This window comes from Lagopus leucura, unplaced genomic scaffold, assembly GCF_019238085.1.
Source record: "Lagopus leucura isolate 7727_CA_CO unplaced genomic scaffold, USGS_WTPT01 Super-Scaffold_100017, whole genome shotgun sequence".
NCBI lineage: Eukaryota > Metazoa > Chordata > Aves > Galliformes > Phasianidae > Lagopus > Lagopus leucura.
Window position 1 is genome coordinate 6977574 of NW_024962271.1, and position 23169 is coordinate 7000742.

A 23169-nucleotide genomic window follows, 5' to 3' on the forward strand; every position below is an offset into this window, starting at 1 on the left:
ATAAAGGCAGTAGCAACCCTTTTTCAGTTATTGTTTGCATCAGTGAATCTACCTGGAGAAATAAACTGTCTGGTATTGACTACCCATATCTACTGAACAACAGTCTTTAATGCAGTTAAATATGGTTAATGCAGTTGATCTCACTCTTGTGAGATTGAGGCTTTGATCCTTTAACATCTCAGAGGATCTTAATTCCTTGCCTGTGCTTTACTTTGTGGGCACGTCTTCCGGGTTTGTGGAGCGAAAAAAGCATTGGGGAGAGGGTTCTTAAGATGATCTTCCTCAGAACATGTAAGCAGTGACACCTCAGGATTAATCCTAGTTCGACTGCCCAAATGCATAGGTAGTGTGCTCTCCTTGAGGTGGATCCCATAATGCTTCTCCAAGGCAATTTCATCTTCCAGCCACGTGCTCTGCATAGCACTTCTCTCCTTTTACCCTGTGACTGGCTTTCTGCTTAGTACAGATTCTTTGTGCATGACTTTCGCTGTACTGATTTTTATGCACTTATCTTAGAGACTACTGGATGAGGACACTTGTAGTGAGCCTGGATGCATTTTGGCTACCTAACTCAAATACAGTGGCTGTAGGTGCTAATTTCTATATTTCTCCTGCAAAGTAATCCTGTAAAATAGTGTTTTGTGATAGTGTGTGATCTTGATAAACTGGGAGAATGATGTAGAAAATTTGTTAAATGTCAATGAGGAGCAAAACTCTTCAGGCTTTTAATCTTAGTGAGTTCTCTGCTTGATTTAGTCAAAATCATCCCATATGCTTGTTACCAGTGAGACTTAACTCTGAAAACGTGAAGACTTGAGGGTCTGTGTGATTCACATGGGGGAGCAGTATTGGCCTAATGGGACTCTGGTTGAAACTTCAATTACAAGAAGGCAGTTAAAAAAAAAATTAAAAAAAGTCCTCCTTATCAACTTGTTTTCTTAGTCTTGTCAGGCTAAAAATTCTGCTTAATCTTAATGATTATTGAGAGTTCTTCATTTCTGTGAGATTTGTAGTGGTGTTAAATAAATTAGAAATTATTGAGGCAGTATGTTAAAGGAGATCTAATCAAGATATCCAGAATATGGTGACATATTTAAAATCCCATAATATTTAAAGAAAAAAAAATAGAGGGAGTAAAGATACTTTATATACAATTAGTGGCAATGTGATTAATAACCTTGGGCTCAGATTCGATGGAGTCCTTTGAGGATCGAAGGTTTTTTCTCCTGCATCTCTGGGACCAACTGCATGCCTTAATTACTAATCAGTCAATGAAGGCAGAACTGAAGCGTGTATGTATATACTTGAACTTGCATTTGCATTTGTTTCATAAACTTGGATTTGTAAGGCTATCTCTGCAGATTTTGATTGCGCTCAAAGAATTTGTATCCATGTTACCAACAGAGATTTTTCAAAGCTGGCAGACCTGTCTGCTTCACATCATGTGATATTTGACACATGTAAAACATGCAAAAGGATATTTATCCAAATGAAGATGCAAGTGCTGAGAAGTTTTAGGCCACTGAAAACCGTGCTTGCAAGTTTGCCAGGGCAATGTCATTTCTCACCTGTTCTATTTCTTTGTGGATGTTTGAGCAGGGGTAAGAGACTTTGGTATGCCAGAAACAAAAACTTGGTTTGAAAGCATTCTGGGATAAAATAGGGAACTTGCAAGGCTGTGTAAACCTGAATTGAAGACAAGTGGAATAAGATATTTTTGAGATTCAAACACCCATTGCTACGTAGTGTGACTTATGAGTGGACAATAGTCTTACACAACAAGTAATGGCAGTACTTGCCTATTTCTGTTCTGCTTCTTCAGTAAAAAGGAAGAACCAGTACTCCAGAATCAGTTGGATTGGGAAGCCTAGGGTTTTGGAAGATGCTGCTTTGCCTTGTCAGATGCGTCAGCAAGGAAGCTTATTTCTAAGCTATTGTTTTTTGGGAATAGGAGAATGTGTTCAGAACCAGCCTGGGCTGTAATTTTGGAGATTACTGGTTTCTTGTAGTTTCTCATAAGAAGTGAGGGAGAAACAGCTCCTTGTGGAAGAGGGTAGGAAATGGATAAATGGCTTATATTAGTTGAGAGCTCCAATTCAACCAATGGGCAATTCAACCATTCAGAAGATAACCAGAAATCCATCTTCCATGGGAGAGGACAAGAGTTCAGCTAAACTGCAACGATGTAACTGAACTAATTTGTCACTAAGTTAAGTCACTACAAAGCACTTTAAATTAATTGAAGTATCCAGATACCAAAGAAAACCTATTCATTTACAAATCAGTTTTATCAGACTGGTAGCCTTCTGAGTATGCATCACCTGTAGTGTGAGTCCAATTGGCCATCGGTGTCGTTTGAATCAAAGATGACAGTGTGATGTTATTGACTGCTGGCCTCTCCTGTGCAGTCAGAGCTGTATGCAGCCTGATTAGCTTGACTGAAACAAGTTGCCCCAATTAGTCATTTTTGTCATTGATCAAATTTACTTCTTGCTATCTTTACCCTTACCTTAATGAAATTCAGATTTAGTAAGCTACTTTTGTGCATAACTTGGTTACACCGGAGCAGCTGGATAGTGGTGTCCAGTTAGCATTTAGGTAGGTTTAGGTGGATGTCAAATGCTATTTCGGAGCAGATAGTGCTGAAATAAAAAATATACAGAACTTTAAAAAAAAAAAAAAAAAAAAAAGCCAGCAACAACCAAAACCACCACCACCACAACAGACACAACAGACACAACCAAACACTTCCCCCACAACATCATTTACTAGAATTTCACCGGCCATCTCTTTTCTCTACTCAAATCTTCAGAGTTTCACGGTGCACGTTTTGTCCATTTATCTAAAATCAGCATTAGTTCTGCGTGTGTTTGAGTGCTTTCAGGTTGCGAGGTTTGGTCAAATACAGCCAGGTTCTGTTTCTTATTCCAAATGACTGTTTTTGAAACTCCCTGAGAGAGAGCTCCAAGGTAAAACACTCGATAATTACCTGCTTTCTGCACTCCATTGATGGTAATGTGTACCTGACATTCAGTTTTGGTGGGATGATCTAATGAAGTTCTCAGACTTATTTCAGATAATAAAAAATAATCTCATTTCGTGAGAGATAAACATGGATAAATTGTCAGATTAATAACCTGTCTCATGTCTGCCACGCTTTCTGTACTGCTTGAAATGGTCACTGTATGCATGATTTATGAAGACAATATCACCTTGAGGAGTAAATGCAGTGTCACTCAGGCAAGATGAACGTCTGTATGGGTTTCAGTGGAGAAATCTAATGTTAGAGCAATCGGCTACAATGTTTACATAGTCCATTGTGTCATCTCCTATTGTTCAGATTGCCTGTGCTGTCGTGATTGTGCGTTTTATTTTCTGCTACAAAAGGATATCTTACTGAAAAAAAGAATTGGGCTAAGACTCTTTTTCTATAGGTGAATCGAAAGCAAGGTTTTGATTTCAATAAGTGCAATGCAGTGAAAAGCACTAATGATCACATCAGTGTGAAGGACACTTTTTCTCAGACACAGAGAAATGTACAGGGCAATTCTAGGGAATAAGACCCCAGACCAGATTGGTTAACCTGAGTTAAACCTGATAATTATTAGGCCAAATCTCCCCGTTACTTGCTCTAAGCATTAGTATACTTGACTTCTACTAGGTGTACAGGTGTCGTTGTGAATTGATTGTAGAAACAGTTCAGCTATTTGACCTTTCATAGAAATAGCTAAAATTGTGCCCTATGGTCTTCAGTTGCATATCTATACCTAGGCTGGCATCACTGTCATGTGGCTCCTCCTTGGCTACGTCATGATACCCAGAAAGGGTTATGCTGACTGAATGTATCCTTGAAACAATGATAAAATAACTTTTTTCTCGTGATCATAATGTACATTAGTCTATATCCATGAATTCCAAGGTGAACTGTAGCCTGGAGCTTTCATTTGTTAGCAAAGGAGCCACCTCCACTAATGTTTAATGGGTTGGGACAAGCTCTTGTAATGCAGTTGCCTTAGGCTGCTTCCCTCTACTTGAACTTAATCTTAACACCTTTTGCAGCTGGTGACACTACTTATGTTTGGGTATGTTGAGAGGAAATTTCTTGTATTAAGTGAAAATAAATCTGGACAGGAATCCCAGATTGGGAAGAGAACTGTGGAAGAGTTGGATTGTGAGCACCTCTTTCATTTTTCATAACTTGACAGCATAATTTTAGGCTCCAGGAAAAAATGATGACACTGCTAGAAAAGATCACGGGTAGTCCTATAAAGCAGAATGTGAAACATAGGGCCAGCACTACAGTAATAGATGAATTTAAACAGAAGAATTCAAGTCTCCTACAAGGCAGGCGTGTAATAGAAAAATTGATCACTGCAATTCTGTTGAATGTTTCAGGTTTTTCCTTTTTTTTTTCTTCTTCATAGTGGATTGCAGAACATGGAAAAAGCTTGTTTGTATGGCTGGGTAAAACTCAATGAAGTCTAAAATGCCTGGAAAATTACTTCTAAAGGCTTGTCTATTTGGAAGGTATTGGATATCTGTGTTCCTTGCTACATGCAAATAAGTTGTCTGATGAGCTATGTGTAGGAATGGAACTTCCAAAAGTGTTGTTTGTAAGAGACATTGTTTTGGAGACATTCATTGAAACAGACAAGAAAATACTTTTTACAAGGCTGAACGTTTCTATTAGGTTAGCCATAAAGCAAACATGATTTTTATTCTCTGGCGTGAGTCATAGTTAACTGTATCAATCCCTTCATAATGTATTATCCAAATGGCTTGTTGGCAATAAGCAAAGCTTAATCCTGTTATGTGTCAGTATGTTCTATGCTATCTTGTCCTTACTGCCCAAGGATTCAACGCTTCCAAATACGTCATGATTTAATTGAAAAGTAGAACCGGTGTGTGTTTGCCGTTCTTAAAACTTGAATCCATTGTGTGTGTAGATACACGTTTAGTTTTTTTGCCTTTATTTGGATGGGTAGTCTTGAAAAATTTGAGCAAAAGGGACCAGTGGCAGGTCAGTCCCTACTATAGCTAAGCACGAAACATAGATGTCGACTCCAGTGTATTCTTACAGCAGTATTGTGCTGGGAACCATCTGAGAAGTTTGTAGGCTTGTCTGGTAGGTACCATTGCAGGAAGCCAGGAAAATTGCTCACCTTTCTTAACCAGCAGCTGCCTTCTTGGGAGGAAATGTAATTACATCCGTCTTGCCATGTGAAGCTTGGGTCATTGTTCAGTGTGCATGGATACGTGCCGAGGTTTTGAAGTCACCACAGATAACAGTGCCAACCTGAAAATAATCCCTCGAAGCAATGCGAGCTCAAACTGGCTGTGCTGTGACTGTCTCTTGTGTTGTGCTCTGAAAACAAACTACTGCTGCATGCAGATGCTGTTCTGGTACCACTGAAATTAAAATGAGTAGATCAGACTGCGATTTGCATGGTAATGTTTCTTTCCCCCCCAGTGTTTGGCTGGACTATGCCCAACTACCAATGTCATTTCTTGCTGGGAAGAAGAAATTAATGTCTGTCAACTCAGTGATTCAAGGTAACCAGTGTCAATAATAGGCAGTGATAAATACAAATAAAAAACATAAACAAAAAACCCTCACTTTAATTTGGAATTCCAGATGATGTTGCACTACCTGAGCTGGCCTAACTCATTAGTTCATTTATTACACAAAGAAAGAAAGAAAAACTTTTTAAAGCAATGCGTCTTTGATATTCCCTGTATTCTTTTTATAATCCTCTGTAATTCTTATGTATCTCTTCACACATGTGGATTCTTATATTAACATCTTTCTTTTGATGGGTACCCTTAGCACATAAAACCTTGTTTGCACAGATTTTCTTTTCTACGTGTGCTTCATACGCATGTAATAAGTAGATAATTGTACATAGGTTTATGTGGCAAGTGTGCTCATGCTGCTGTTGTCAGTGATAGTGTTACCCCAACGGGAGGGGTAACAGAAGCAAGCATTACTATACTGAGCTGTACAAACAGTGCATATATGTGGATCCTTCTTACTCTGTCAAAACCAACAGCAATAGATCATTCAAAAGGCAGATTTCCTCATTAAGTTACTCATCTCCCTGTGTACAGCTTGCCATAAACATACACACAACCTAAGCCTCTCTCTAAATGATGATTTGTTAGTCCAGATAAAATAAAATCCTCCCAAAGTCTTCATCTTCATTTGTCATTAAAAATTTTATTCCTCTCACAGTTGTTGGTTTTTATTGCTGTAGTAAAGATTTTTAAGTAAAATAGATTTGGGAGCTGAGGGATAGAATAAGCATCTGAACTTGACATAAGAAGTGCAGTGTTGCTGTTTTTTTTCCACATAGGCAGTGAATGCATTCTGCAACTTTACCAAAAAAGTCTGTCCGATGTAAGCATGACCATATGGCTCTATCAGTTTGTGTGTGTAGATCAAACTGAAAAAAAGCAGGGTGAAGGAAAAGGAAATGGAAGGAGAAAGTCAGGTCTTTGATGTGAATCTAGCTGGAAGATTAAGTTCTTTAATATTTCCTAGAGCTCTCTAACACTAGTGGAGGGCTGAATACAAATTCTACCCGGCCTTTACCTTGGCCACATTTTGGAATTAACCTCCATAACCACGAGGGCTCAGATCTTTATGATATCCTTTCCTCATGTAGTGAGTGTTTGTGGCTTCCTTAACTACATGCAAATAAACTCTACCAATTTGAGTACCATCACTTTTTAGAGCACTCAATTAAATGATAAGGAGAGCATAACTCAAGTTACTGGTGGTGTTCTTCGTGCACACACAAGTAATAATCCCATCACTATCAGAATCAATACTTTCCTCTACTTGCACTGCGAAGGCACCTGGTTTTCCCCGGATCACTCCTCGGTGAGACCTGTAGGGAGGAGCTCTCAGCAGCACCTGTCTGTTGGCAGAGCAGCCCCAGCCTGTTTGGTGCTAGCAAAAGAAGTTACTTTGCCTGAAAGTCTGTTACCTCTGATTGGGCAGCTGAGTGGGTGGAAGGCAGGATGGGGGCTGCAGCAGCGACACAGTGATGAGGAACAGAAGGCAGATGGATGCTAACGGGCTTCATGGAACAGTGGAAGTTGTTATCTTTCTGAAAGCTTCTGAAACATCCACTTCACTGAGTGAAAAATGTTTGTGGGAATGAAATTTTGACGTTAGTCAGGTGGAACATCAATAATCTTTCAATGCAAACTATTTTTAGGCCACTTTAGACACTTCTCTATTATAATTGAGAGCAACAAAGAAACGTGGGATGTTTGAAGGGAAAGCGAGGTGTAAATCAATGCGTGTGATGCACAAAACTATCTGTATAAGTAGTTTTTGTTTTATTTGGACATTTGTAAATGTAAAATGATTCAGGAAAAAACACCTTAGATATTTGTACACTTGTACAGTGCCTGTTCTGGTGAAATTCTGAAATTGGTTGCAAAATACAAATTATTAAAATTACTGAGACATTTAAGTTCAACAGTATTGTAGAATTTGAGACTTGTCCAGTACAGCCTTCCATCTGAACTATTGAAATTATTTATTTCACATGGTTAAAGGACATGTAGACAAGGATACCACATCCAGAGTAGGTGTGAAGATTAACAAAGGCACAGCAGAAGGTATGGTATTCTATTCTCCCAAGAGATTTTTGCTGGAAAATTAGAGACTGTCTTCTCTATGTAGAAAAGGAACAGCTGAATGACAACACTTAGAATATTTTCTGCATGTGAAATTGAATGTAATTGTTACCGAAATAAACAAGTGCAAATTGTTTGCAGCAAAGAAAAGAACTATCCTGGTGGGCAGGAAGTTGCATTTACTCCTACTTGTTACTATAAAAAAAAGATTTGATATTCTTGGTGACTATGAAGATTAAACCAGAGATTTATGTTAATGCAAAGGATTAAAAGAATCTTAATAACATGCATAAAGATGCAAATGTTCGCCTGCATTTTATCTGCTTGCAGATGAATATGCCATAAGGGAGATACTAAATGGGGAGAACGCATCCTCTCTCTGAATTGGAACATCTGGTTTAATACTGCACTCACATGGTGACTGAGTATTAATTGTTTTCACCAATGTGTTTTTTGAACAGTGTGATAATTTCTTTTTTTTTTTTTTTAAATTATGAGGAAATAGCAATATTTGACCAACTTCATACATAATGCCTGTTTAGCGTGCGCTTGGTGCGCTGCAGATTTTGATGAAGTATATCTATTCCATATTTGTTTATTTGTTTATCCTGTAATTTCCAAAGATTTCATTTTCTAACTAGTGAAGAACTTAAAATATTACATTTGCTGTCGAGCTTACAGCTTTGTTCCCCCAGTTCCAAACTGTCCTTCAGTGTAAACACAAGCCATACCAGCATGGAAAATTATGTGCTTTATTTGGGAGCCCTGACATATAGTATTATTATACACGTATATACTTACACGTCATAAATGATTTGAAAAAGGAGGCATTTAAGGTGAAGGTGTAAACATCACTAACCACTTATGTTCTGTTTTAGGTTTGTTTTCCTGTTCTTTGATCAATTCTTACTAACAGACGTGTGTATAAACAGAAGCCACCTGGGTTTGTAATGAAGTTCAACTGAAACGGGAAGTGTCCCAGCACTCAAATCAGTATAAATCTTCAAAAGGTTTTGAGTAGTTAAACATCAAATAATCCATGTAGTAAAAGTCATAACTTTGTTGCCTTTGAGAGGGAGAAAGCTGTGCAAAGTACTGTTGTGTGATTTTAGTGGTAGTTCTTTCTTCATTGGAGTGCCTATCTTTGAACTTAGGGAAAGTCAAATTTTGTGGAGCACCAATTAGGTGCAAGAAAAAGTTTGCATCTTCTTCCATGCTTTCAAATTTCCCAACAAAGTCGTAATCTATTAGACATGGGCTGCAAAGCCTATTGACGTGATCCCAGTGGATGTCCATACCCACTGGCCTATGTACATCCAGGAGATATTGAATGAACTCTTTAAATTTGACTCCAGAGCCTGTCCTTAATGCTTCTTTGGTGGCATTGACACGGTATCTGGAAATGATGGCTTTTCCAAATACGGGATGATAGTAATTGTTTGGGTGTTCGAACTTGTCCCGAAATGCAGATACCAGCTTTTCAAAAGGTTCCCGAATAAAAAGCATCTTTGTGTAAGTGTTGAGCCTGTGATAAATTCCTTTGCGGTCAAACCCATCCAGCCTTTTTAGATAGTTGCCGTAGTGCACTGTGTTGTGTTGTATATCTTTAGTGGAAGAAGCCAGCCCATTGAGAACCATGAGCACCCGTTTCCAGTTAGAGCAGCCAGCTTTTGGTACTTCACAGTACAAAACTCTGTATTTGTCTTCTACAAATATTCTAGAAACGTGGTAAGGAGTGATTATTCTTCTGTTATTACTCTTGTACTTAGAACAAATTTCCTTCATTATTTGCTTTCTTTTGCTTTGTATCTGGTAGAGACTTTTCCATTTGTTATTTCTGTCGTCGTATTTAAGTGTGGGCAAGTTGAGAGTGGAACTGTTCATGGAAATCAGAATTGGGCTCTTCTTAATTACAAACCTCCTCCTCCGTTTATGGAGCCTCACTGAATTAGTTTCCTCACTTTTCTCTTGGTAATCTTTCATAAACATTGTGCTGCTTTGCCTTCTGTCTATGCTTTGAAGCTTGGAGGGCACATTTTCAGATGGGTGTAATGAACCACTCAGCTTTACTGTTGCTACCCCGTCTGCAGTACTTTTTCTTAATCTTCTATCCTGGTTATTGCTGGAAACGCAGTCCTGATAGAAAAATAGATGAAAGATGTTACTGAATGAGAGACTTATTTGTCACTATTAGCAGCTTGTGCAACACAACGTAGATCTTTTTGTAGAGCTGTGATTGCACTGCTGCAAGTCCTTGGTGCCTGTGCTGTGCAGCTGACTTTTCTCTATGCTTACGCCCATTCTGAAGGCTGATATGAGCCTGAATTGGTAAATTCTGGTTCAGATTTGGGTTTTGCTATATTTTACTTGGTGCCTGTGCCCATATTTTGATAGACTTTTGCCCCTTTAAATTCTTTTGGTGGAAATGTCAGCATATTTTGAGGACTTAATTTTTCCAGGCTGCCTGTTGTCACACATCTGTTTCATGTTTTGTCCCCCACCCCTTTCTTTCAGTATGGTATCTTGGCACGGAGGACAGTTGTTCCCAGAGTGAAGCCTTCCAGGGAAAGAAGGGTAATGGGGCTTGTGGAGTAAGGATGTGGAGGGCAAAAGAGTGGGATGAAGAAAACAAAGAACTGCAGTGAGAAGATGGAGCCTTTAATGAGTAGAAAGGGATGGGGTAAGAGCAGCATGAACAGGGAAAAGGGGAGCCTGGAGTGAGGTGAGTTTGGAGACCAGAGCAATTCTCACTTGATGAAAAGCAGCAAATGATAAGAATGAAGCTTGACTGGGATTAGGAGAGTGAGAACAGAGCAAGCAAAGTGAGTCTCTGGATAAGGAGTTTCTGGGACCTGCTCTCTTTCATTAAGAGGATCTCACTGGTTAATATTCCTCTTGGCACACAGCCTGGGTGTGTTCCGCTACTTCCTGCTTCTCAAAGCAGCTGAATTAAATCCCTGTCTACAAGTCTTTGCCTCTACAGCTGAAATTACGTTCTGGATATACTTGAACTCCTTGTCAGCCCTGTTCTGAGGAGTCATCTGGGAGCTGAGTGGCGTAGGAACCATAGGGAACATTTCAACAAAGAAACACATACAGCTGTGCAGTGTATATTGTTTATCAAAAATATTTGATGTGTATGTAGTTGCTTTATAAATCATAAAATGCAGATTTTGCAGTCTTTATTTGCCTCCTAATAGCATTTAAGTGACTTGAAAAATAAGATATTCGAGGAATTTTAAGTTATACACATGGGAAACAAAATTGGTAGAGTACTATGCAATTTGTTATGGCACTTTGTGCTGTAGAATTTGGGCTTCTAGAAAGCTTTGTCTGTTCTGGTAATGGTGGTTTTGTGACTGGGAAAGCAACTGATGATTTGTTACACAAGATGCTATCTATTCAGCTGTCGAGAATAATAGTTCTCTCTTTATCTTGAGAGGCTGCTTATAGTGGTCAAATGTGTACTGAAATTTTTGTCCAGGTAAAATACAGGATGTGACACATTATTTCTAACTATTATCCTTCACATAGTGGCAGAAATTTGATTTTACTTATTCGTGATATCACTGATATTTCATGTTTATCAGATTCAGACTTCCGAGATATTTACAGCGTGGTAACAAAGAACCTCCTGGTTTTGAGAAACTGTCACGATTTGAACGTGTTCTGTCAGTGTAATTCTTCGTCCAGAAGGCCAGGCTGAAGCTACAGAGATGGAGGGATGTCATTCGGATCTCACTGGTTTCATAGGCAGTGGCTTTTGGGTAACAGCTGGCAGCAGCGCAGTTGTTCCTTTGCGTACTTAGTGCTGGGGCTTGACCTGAAACCGAGTAGCTGCTGTGGGCAGTCACTGCTGCTGCGAGTGTGTTAGTAGCCACTAGATGGAGGAATTTCACCAGGATTTTTCTTTGGCTTATTTTTAAGTGCATCTCCTTTGCTCAGTGCAATTTCACAAAATATTAATCGAAGTTTACAGTACCTTTTAGCAACATCCAGCCTAGGAAAAAAGCTCATAAAGCTAAAGTTGAGTAGGTTATAAAATTCATGTATTAAGAGGAAAACTTGCACTTAATGGCAAAGCTTTGATGCATATTTCTGTTTGAGAGCTTCATCTCTAGTCTAGTGATGTTATCTGACCCATCTCTATTCTTACTCTAAACTCAGAATAGAGATACAATTCTCCTTATGTACTTCTGGAGACTTACTTTTTTTGGTTGCTGGAGTCCCATGTTATATTTTATCCCTAAACAAAGAAAGAAATTACAGTCATTATTTAGTAAAAATGCACATACGTTAATTTTGCTTGACTGATATCAATGTGTGTCCTCTCAGTAACAACAGGGAGAACAGAAACATGTTGGTACAATGATGTATGGACCTATGATGAACTGAAATTAATGTGTATTTCATAGTAACAATACTCCTTTGAAGGACCCTTTATATATGAAAAGCCATTGTGAAAGGAAGTAAATGTCATTATCCCTTTTCTACAGATGGGGAAACTGAGATGGAGGAAAAGTCTACTTAGCCTCAGTGAGTGGGCCAGCAGAAGAACAAAAAACTCCTGATTGCAGGTTAGAGCTTTAAGAAACGCTGTTCTTTGTGTGCTTACCTAAAGCTGCGTTAGCATTCTTTTCCTAAATTTTCCCAAACTTTGGACACTAGGGTGCTTAATCACAGCAGTAGTGTGCACTGAGTACTATCTTTTGCTGTAAAACCAAAGCAATGCACAATTGCCTTACACGTAAGAAAGAACTGTGTTTTGCTAAATCTTCTGTCTTATATAGTGTGCCTGTCTGCCTGAAAACATAATGATAAAGATGTGAAAATCCTAGATGAGAGCTCTGTAAGAGACATAGGATCTTTTTGTTGTTCCTATCCTCTGCTAGTATAATAATACAGGATGCATAATGGAAAACATTTCTTAATTATAAAATTAGTTCGGAGCTTTTCAGCTTATAACAACCAGCATTTGCTGCCAGTAGTTCCAGTTTAATAAATCTGCATTACAAAGCCACAACATTTCAACAAGGACAGTTACAGGTAAAGGTGTTGCAAGACACTCTAAGTGAAAGCACCACTGACTAGCTCAGTCTGGGTTCATTTTCATAATGCTGTGAAAGCTCTTGCCCGCCTACTTATTCACACTTCAGTTAATTGCAGTTATAGTAGTTAGTCCAACTTATACAATCAATCATGGTGTTTTTTCCTCTTTTAAATCAAAACTACAAACTGGTGTTAATTGTAGTCTGAGTCAAATTGCTGAAGTTATTTCTATGCTGTTGGAGCTCATCCTAGCAATGCTTATCGCTTCTTTGATTCGTGTTTGAGTTTTAATCCTCAAAAAAAAATGCAGCAATTTGTTAGTAGTAGCAGAAATGCTAAGTTATGGCTTGAAGCACTGATTGAGCACCTGGTGGAAAGGAGGGCCAACCCAGGGGAGCTCAGTGCATGCAGTGCACCTGAGTGACCAGAAGGGGTGGAGCCAGGATGCACCTTTTCCTAAACTCCTCATTTAAGGGCTGGCAGAGGAGGTGAAAGTTTTTTGCTGGAGATTCCTGCCTACCTGAGGCATTCTGGTAAGCAGGTAAGCAGATTCTTTCCTTTGTTTCTGTGCCTACAGCTGTTATGTTTGAGCAAGTCCTTGCTTACTGTGGCCTAGAACTTTGCTACTCTGCTGTCATGGCTGTGGTTTCCATTGCGTGACAGCGTTACATTTGTAATAAACTCAAGGTGGATTATTAAAAGCAACGGGCATGTTATTTTTACTTTATCAGAAGTAGTTTTCAGATGCCTTACATGAGTCTTAAGCTTTTTTTTCTAGCTTATTTGCAGAAATGTTTAGCTGGAAATTAAGGAGAGAGATTCTAAGGAGAAAAAGAAGTGGTCTATAGCATCCTTGTCTGTGTTATGAAAGACTTAAGCTGGTTGTCTTGTACTAGGCTTTATGTTACTGACTTGCTATCCAGTTCTTGATGTGATCAAATTAAGGATTTTCTCTTTTTCCATTCCTGTGTACTTTTACAGAGCAATGAGGTTATGGAATCTGCTGTCCAACAAGCATTAAAAAAATTGAGCACCAGCACTTTATACATATTCATACTGGAGCCTGGATGATTGGGTTAAACCATAAATCAGTTCTGTTTGTCAGCAGATGTAACCTTCTGCTTGCTTTGTAACCCTGGAGGCATAACTTTAAGCCACTTGAGCTGAATTTGTGTTGGCTGCTTGGCCTATAGCCTAAGGCATCATTAATAAGGCTAGATGGAGTAGCTGTCGAACTTTTACTTTGGGCTTTCTTATAGCAGTGTTTGAAATTAAATGTGTGTTTTCTTTCAAATTCATAATATTGTTACAGTATTCCTTCTCTTGTAGGTAGAAATCATATGTGCCAATACAGCTGTGGAAAAATTAATGCAGAAAAAAAAAATTAGTTTGTAGGTCGACTCTTCTGATTTCCAGAGTAAATTTAGCATAATGCACTTTGTATCAGTGTTGTTATAAGAATTACTCACAGTGGCTACCAATTTCAGTTCTGCTTTTATACCTCTAAGTGTTTCATTTCTAAATCTCTCTTTAAACTGGTTTCAGTGTTAAATCATGCCTTATTCTCTGTCACAGAGGTATGGAAATGTACTTTGGTTTTTGGTAATGCCAAAATTCATAAGTGAAGGTTTACATATTTAAAATATTTATCCTACTGTGAATGATCTGTGCCTATGAGTGTAAGGCAGAGGAACTGGTGTTGCAACTATACCCAAAAGATAGGAGTTTGTAGGCATTGTATCTTATTTTCCTCTCAGTTTCCAAAAACTCTTTGAGATTTTTCCCAAATGAAAGCATGTATAGATGAGAAAGACTTGGTCACTAGTCAGGAAAGTAAACCATTGTTTTGGACTGAATGAAATGCAAGTATTTGAGCATTTACTGTGTCTAGATAGTAATGTAAGAGTTAGTGTTAAGTTCTTGACAGGTTTGTTTAGTTACAGTCATTTCTTTTGACATCAGTGGAAACAGTGATAGTTTATAGCAAAATCACATCCTCAGTGTAATTACCCATAGAAGTCTGCATGTACCTGCTATGAATAATAATAATAAAAAAACAAGGTGCAAAGAGCAGCTATGGAACCCGTTTTTTTCTTTGATTAATTATGAGCTATTATGTTTCTGTAGCATCATTTCATAAAGGTAGCTTGTTTTGGGGACAAATATCTTGCACTCACAGGCTGTGCTTTGAAAAATTATAAATAAATGCTGGTAGGCAATGAGTAACAGTTTTTGAAAATGATTCTTCACTTACTGCTGTTCACACATAATCAGAACAACAATTCATGTTCAATGTAAATGTTTGGTGGAGCACTTGCCAATCTCTTCAATGTTTTCTGAATTGTGACTTCTAAGAGTTGGCTTCTTCTAGCTGTCTTTCTCGTAATACAGTCTGTCACTTCAGATTTAAAGGTACATGAGGGAAAAAACCTCTTAAGTTCAGTGGATTTGGAGAAAGCATATTGCACAGATCTCCTCTGCTAATCAAGTGTAAACTTAATGTTATGCTGCATCTTTGTGATCTTGGCAATAACATTTGAGAGCTAGGAAGTAACGTGGATCGTAATTTGTCTTTGCTGTAAATAAAAGGCTGTTGTCTGCTGTGCCCAGGTAGTTGATCATTTAATGTTTGGTGCCAGTATCTCACTAGTGCTCAGACAGAGAAAGAATAGCCAAGAGACAGAATCATTCTATCAATTGTACACTGTTAATGTCAGCTTTCGTGGTGTTTTCTTCTCCTTCCCTTGTGCAACCGTGATTTTCCAAACCTGAGCTTGGTCTGCTTTTGTTGTTTTTCAAGAAATATGAGCCTTATGCTTCATCCATTCCTACCATACAGTCAGTTGCATTGTGAGCTTTTCCTTTTTTTTTTTTTAAATGCTGCTAGCAACACAATAAAATGGCCTTCATCTTCCCAGTGTAATATTATATAGCTTTGCCTCTCCTGCCTTCTCCTCTATCTCTGCTTCAAGACCTAATTTTGGTTTGCCTGGAGTGGTGTTTTGCTCTGTTCTGAGACCGCACTGCAGCTGAAATATTTGTTAATAAAAATGATAACTTCAAGTCTGCTTCTGCAACTCCTTTCCTTTAGTGGTCTTCTGTAAGCAGCATATACTTATTTGCTTCATCTTAATTGATTTTTGAGCTATGTATACTCTGGGGGGCTGTTCACGTCATTGCACGAACATCTGAGCCAAGTGTCCCATTCCCATGTGCTTACTCAGGGAAGACATCACATACTTAATCACAGAATCAATAGTGGATTAGTACTCAGAATTCTGATTAGTGTGAAAAATTGTCAGTTTCAAAAGGGTTTTCCCCAGAATTTTGGTCAGATGATTTTAAATTTCAGAGGGGAAAAAAAAAAGAACATGCAAAAAAGAAGAAACTGGAAAAAGAACTGTTAGTTTGACTTGTATATATGAAATGCCCATTCCTGATCCCAACTTATTCCAGCATCTAATTGTTTACATATTTTAATTAAGTTACTTAAAATGGGAAAATGTAATTGCTGTTGTATATGTAAAACCAAATATTTCGCAATAAAAAATATTGTTAAGTGTACATATTTGGAGTACTTTTTAATTACAGAAACTTTGTTAGGAAACAATTCTATATTAAAATTGAGGCCTAATCAATCAGAAAGTACATGTGTATCTGTTGTACATGCAGGCATAGTAAGCAATTAAGTTTTTATATCTAAAACTCAAGGGTTTTTGAGTGTTTTGGTTAATTGATACAATGCTGAACCACTGTCAAAGCTAAATGCTTAGTGACAAGACAGGCATCACAGTGTTTTACAGAGAACTATGAAGTCATGCATTTCCAAGTCACTACAGTGTCTGACTTTGGCTTGTGTTTAATTTTACATTAATTTTTGCGGACAAGGCGAGAGAGTTTCACTCTCTGTGAATAGCAGGGTACATGGAGGAAGTTTTAAAGCCTCCTGATGTTTGACCAAGTCTGTAATTCTTGAGATGAATGCAGTCAAATGCTGTCTCCATAGCACCTTTTACTCTTACAGAACTTAAAATCAGATCATTTTGGCAAATCAGTTATAAGTTGTCATGTTTTGAATTCAAATAGTAGTTGTTTTAAACCCCCATATTAGCTGATAAATTTTACTCTGAAGAATTTCAGTCCCGACTCATACAGTGATTTTATCTATGTATTTTAAAGTAAAAACTAGATTAGATTTCTCCAATATGCTTAGCAGTAAAGATCACAATTCTTAAATCCATCTTGCTGACTTAAAGAAGCTGCGAGCTTCTTAAGCAGGTTTTGTCATTATTTCATTTGCACAGAAGAGGATGGTCAGAATGTTTCCCTGGCTATTTCCCAGTGTCCAAAGCATCCCTGAGAAGCTCCAAGTAGTTAGGCCTAACTCTGAGCAAGTAACTTCCTGCTCTAGCAAGCTCCTGACTATTTTTTCTTTTTTTGTGTTTTAATAAGCCATTCTTCATATGTGAGGTTCTTTGTAAATCAAAAAACTCATTTTTTCCTTAGTTTTCTGCTTTTTGTTTCAATCATAACATTGCCAAGCACGCTGTATTTAAATACTTTGTATTTTGTTTGTTAAAGTATTTTAGATACTTTGAATGCTTTCTTATAAGTGACTTGCTCTCAAGCAGTCCTGGAGAAGTGGAATACTTCCTAAAAAAGACAGCCGTCTTCTCCCTTGATTTCTGTTCTACTGGTCCCGTACTGTGCACACAAACTGAATTGCTTCATATTGATCTTGTGCTTTGTATTGATCAGAGTCAGATTCAAAGAGGTAGGCACTGCATCTAAGTAGAACAGTTGCTTCTTATTGCTACACCAGACAAATCTGGGGTTTCTCCATCCCCTAGGCAGCAGGCAGTACAGTACCATGCTACATTTGTATCATGGGGTGTTGAAGATAGTAGCATTTTGTGTTTATGTGACAGCAGGTCTCCTTTCATATCCTTGAAAATAATAACAGTGTTTTTACCAAGAAATCAGAGATGCGTGCTCAAAAGTAGCTGTAAGAAATGTATTTAAAACAAAGGAGTGGGAATAAATGAATTCCACCCAGAGGCTTCCAGTTTTAATACTGGGAAGCCTCCAGATGCTGTATCGTTGTTTCAATAAATGCAATAAATTGTTGATAACTAAGTTGAGGCACAAATTAAGTGAATTGTTCTCAACTCCAATCATTAGAGGAACAAGTATCAGATGTCAAGTGTGGCACCTACACCTGGCAAAACAATGCTAACACATCTAAGAGGCAGTCAGGTATTGTTACTGTCTCTGGGGCCTCTCCATTAATAAAGTGGCTGTTTGGTGTTCATGTTTTCCACTTGGCTACGTAGAAGTAGCCAATGAAGAATAGTGGTTGGATATCTGAGAAGAACCTTGTGTCTGGACAGTCTGTCAAACATTGTCTTACCTTAGTGTAAGGGACAGAGCTGGAGGACGGGAGGTTTCTTAAATGAGTGTGGAATTCTCTTGTTCTGACGAATAGGGTTGAGTACACAGGCATGACTAGGTACTGGTTCTTGTTGCCTGTGATGTCCCCAGCTTAACCCAAGGAAACAGAATACATTTATAGTAACTTGAGAAAAGGGTATCAAACGGAGAGAGAGAGACTGAAAAGTCTCAGATTTTCCCAGTAAGATTTGAAATAAATGAAGAAATTTATTCAAGATAGAAATTGGAAAAAATCTACAGAAATACTTGCTATCATATAAGGGCTGGCGATTCTCAATAGGTTTCAACTCTTTTGTACTAGGCTGTGCTAAAAATGGGCATCTGTTGCTGAGTTTTTCTTAATGCTTCATATGACCTGCTTGAGTTTTACAGGTTCAAGTGCTTACAGAACATATGGTTTGAGCTTAATGAAGCATTATAACACGAGACCCTCTGGACCCATTTAGCAACAGCAGGGTTTAGAGGACAATTGCTCTGTTAACCGCTGCTCACAACTCTTACAATTTGAAACTGCTTAGATCAAGATCCAATCTATCTGCAGCTCGGTGTCTGCGCTGGAGGCCTTTGTTGCCTCTGTCCTGTACATTTCCCAGCACACTTGTACATCTATGTTCTGGCCTTATTTTGCCTCCCCACACGTGGCTGCAAAAACTTTAGGCAGATTGCATAGCAAGCTAATGCCAAGGAGAGTAATTTTCCCTATTCATGTAGTCTTCCTGTTTGCTTTGCTGGTCTCCGTCTGCCAGATCACTGCCTTCCTTTCCCCAGCTGAAAGAGTAGTAAAAAGAAAGATGCAGCAGTGGTATGGCAATGTCCCTCAGGTATGTGGATGGGAAGTAGCCTTCTCTGGGGACTGGTTATTGTTCTTTTTATCTTCACACTTGATTTGGCAAAGTTTCTTTTAAAGAGGTCACATCTGCTGTGGCAGGGAGAAAAGGAAAGGATTCTGTTGGGTCAATCTTTGATAATTCCAATGGATGCTATTTCTGCCTCTTCAGCACACTGGCTGCATGAACCAGAAGGGCTCTGATGTACTTGCCTCTCTTCGGTACTCTCTAAACCATTAGTAATGCCTGGAATATGAACTCCTCTGCCACTATAATGTCTCTACCTGTGTTTTCTGTTCGTGTATAATTTCAGTTGCTAATTTTTCTAATACCCCAACATAGGGTGGTTCATCAGCCCACCGAAGGGCTGTGAGATGGAGTTGATTGCAACTACCTTTACAACCCAAGTTTGGGATGCTCTTTAAGATGATTGAATCTGATTTTATGTACTACCTAAATGGAGAGTTGTCAACTGGCTACTGAATTCTGATAATGATGAACATAATTCGTGTTCTTGTACTTCCATCAGCTAAGTCTGACTTGATTGAAAGCTTTTCAACAATGATTGTTGTTTGGAGCATTTCAATATATTAATGGTTCACTCGGTACATTGCATACAGTATATACAATTCATTTTTTTTTTGTTATTGATGAACAGAAATGAAGGAATGTGCCACTTTTATTCAGTTTTCTGAGTAGACTTGTGTATGGAACTGATTCCTGATAATGAAGCACATTGTGGACTCTATACAGGCTACACACTGCAATTCAATATTGTAATTCTTTGAGGTGCATTTGTTCCAGTACTGATTAAACCCCAAGGCTACAGCAGAAAGCTATGTGCATACAGGACTTTACCTATCTGATGAGTTCTTTAATCTGAAATGCAACACTTTCATCCCTACAGCTGTGGATTTTTTGCTGATCTTACTAGCTTATTGAGTTTTCATTCAGAATGCATATAGGTTGCATTCTTATGTATTGATGTTTGATAAGACATTTTTAGTTCTTTGAAAGTAGTATAGGCAACACTACTAGGAAGCCTTCCACTTTTAATCTTTTGTTTCTTCTTAATTGCTTATTAATGCTTTCCTTTCACAAGTTAATTCATTTCAGTCTCAATTTTCACTTTTGATCAAATGTTAAGCATAAATTTATATTTAAAGTTGTGTGTGTGACTTCACTGTAATTGCAAGTGTCTGTTGCATTTAAAATGAATGGCATTCATCAGAAACAAGTCTTTTGCTATTTGCAGTTCTGATTTGGTGGTCTTATGTTCCTGTAGCTAATTTAGAGGAGTGGGGGAATAAAATAATGGATATTTTTACTTCAGTCGCTGAGTCTCTTCATCCCTTCCCATAACTGCTTGTGCATTTGGTTTGTCTGTACAAAATGAAAATATTCAGAATATATTCCTGAGAGAACCTTCATGCTGATTACGCAGAGGGATTTGAGAAAAAGATCATGCCTTCACTGGCATGGCTTGTATGTGGTGCAATGTAACAGTGATCTAGAATAAGAATATATCTTACATGAACAAAACAAAATCATTAAAATAATCTCCATTTGCGTCAGAAATTTGAATCCATGGCTCAGTTTTGCTTAAAAACAAGTGGGTTTTGAGATAATCCATTTACATGGCTTCCCTTCTTCCCCCATTAAGGAAGGTGGTAACTGCTGACAGCAAGTGCTGCAGGATGCAATATGTGTGATTTCCTTGGTGGCTGCCAGACTCTTCAGATAAGGCTTTCAAACTACATTTATAATAACAGAAATACACTATGGGAAAGATGGACAATGTGGTCTTCAAGCTTGTTTTATATCAATGTACTGAAATATTTTTTCATCTACCAGTTATCCCAGCTTCATACTGGTGCATTAGCTTTCGGAACTCACTGGAAGACTGAATGATTCATTGCTTTCTTTATTTTTACAGAGAAGCAATATCCTTTGAGAAGTTTAGAAACAGAACCTCTGTTATAAATTCTGAATGTACTCCTGCAAATCTGGGCTTTGGGCTCCTCTGCTGTGACTGATTTTGTATTTCATAATTCTGTGTTTCTTAACAATGAATTCTGTCAAATCACAAGACAAAATATCAGGCAAATTTGATTTGGAGTGAATTGGAGCATGGCACATGTTAACTGACCGATCAAGAATGTAAGTAAGTGGTTCTCTGCAAATACCCTTGTGGTGGTCTCCTTAAATTCAGGGTTATTGTTGAATACAGGCAGTGCTTTTGAAAAAAGAATGGATTTTTCTTTTCTAGCTTTTCCCCCGAGGATTTTCCCCTGGTATTTTGTACTACCTTCTTTGATTTGGAATATCTCACAAGCTCTGTATTTTTAAGTTAATGCTGGCAGTCAGGCTCGCTGGCATGTGTGCTTTTTCCACAACACGTTTGTATTCTCATTGCATATCCTCTTTTGATACAATAGATTTTTCAAGTGTCATTATCCACTATTTCACATCCACTCATGCCTAATGTCACCATGTACAACCAATGCAGAAAACAGCAGAAAAAAATCCTTGCAGAAGTTATTTTTGTGTATGTATGATTCTTAGGGTGCCTGTGTATAAGTTTTATTTGGTTCTGTAGAATGCTTCCAGCTTATTCAGATGTAGCTGTGACCTGTATGAAGTCAGGAGGCTCTAATAGTTTTTAAAATAGTAGCTTCTGTTGTGTTATGAAAACCTGCGTAGCCAAGGTTGTTTAAAATAACCTGCTCCAGCTATCTTTAGTGTCGATTTCACCCTTGTCATAAGATAATATAAAGTTCTCTTGTTGTCATTCAAGCTACAGAGATTTAAAACTAGCTTTAGTTTCTTTGCTTGAACCGTACTCTGAGTCCTCCAAAAGGAAGTAGCTGTTTTACTGCTCTGCATCAGTTTTCCCCGCAGAACTGTGTCTATTCTTTATTTACTGGGTTCACTTTCTTCTCTTTCAACACCCGAAAGGCACCACAATTTCTAAAATGAGTATACAGAAGCGTCTTGAGAGAAAAACCTCCTATTAGGATCTCTAATGTTTTGAATACTTCCCACCTTCTCTGATTCTATGATTCAATGATTGTATTTTCATGTGGCTTCGTATATCTTTTAACTAGGTAGAAATCCAGATGGGAATTTCTCTTTTATTAAAACTATAGGGGTTGAAAACCTTAACTCACTTGTTACTGAATTAATTATTGAACACTGAGTTAAAATAATACAGAAACCCTGGGTCAAGGGAAGAATCTATTTTCTTTCAACTGGTTTTAATTATATTAACAGATGAAGGTTTTTTTAGTGTATACAAAAGCATTATTTTTTGCAGTAGCATACTAGGAAGAATGTATTCTTCTAGAATTACATGCAGTTCATAGCTGGATTGAGCAGTGAAGCCAACAACCTGTCTGGTTTATGCAGCTTTGTTCCTGAGAAGAAGCTCGCATGGTACCACAGTGCTACCATCTCTCAGTGAATCAAGGTGAGCCTATGTAGCAGCATGGGCATGAAGACACCGTGCTTGTAGTACTTCTCACAGCCTTTTATTTTTTCATTGATCTTTACAAGCCTATAACTCTTTTTAAAAGTGCATCATTAGATAGATATTGAAAGGAAAATGCTTATGATGACTCTACAAAACCAATAAAGCTGTCTTTATTAGCTTGTATAAGGTCTTTATTGGGCACATGGTCTTAGTCTCAGTAGATAGTGAGCCATATTTAGACACCCAAAAACAGTTTCTCCCAGGCAGCTCCAGAAAATGCATTAAAAAGAGCGTGTCCAGCAGGTCGAGGGAGGTGATCCTCCCCCTCTACTCTGCCCTGGTAAGACCTCATCTGGAGTACTGCCTCCAGTTCTGGGCTCCCCAGTACAAAAAAGTCAGGGATCTCTTGGAAAGAGTCCAGCGGAAGGCCACAAAGATGGTGAGGGGCCTGGAGCATCTCCCCTATGAGGAAAGGCTGAGTGAACTGGGTCTGTTCAGCCTTGAGAAAAGAGGACTGAGAGGGGACCTGATCCAGGTCTATAAATATCTAAGGTGTGGGGGGGCAGAATGGTGAGGCCAGACTCTTTTCAGTGGTGAGTGGAGACAGGACAAGGGGAAACGGCCGGAAACTGCAGCATAGGAAGTTCCGCACAAACATGCGCAAGAACTTCTTTACAGTGAGGTGACGGAGCACTGGGACAGGCTGCCCAGGGAGGTGGT

General features: G+C 38.4%; 1 protein-coding gene across 1 annotated transcript in view; it reads right to left on the reverse strand.

Annotated features, from left to right (window-relative positions):
• Positions 1–8388: 8388 nt before the first annotated feature.
• Positions 8389–23169, reverse strand: part of CHST8 (carbohydrate sulfotransferase 8) — a 125604-nt gene continuing 110823 nt past the window's right edge. The window contains exons 2-3 of the mRNA XM_042877268.1: positions 11859–11896; positions 8389–9786 (exon numbers count right to left, since the gene is read on the reverse strand). Coding sequence (XP_042733202.1) covers positions 8641–9786; positions 11859–11896 — 1184 coding nt within the window. The 3' untranslated portion in view covers positions 8389–8640. The remainder of the gene's footprint in view (positions 9787–11858; positions 11897–23169) is intronic.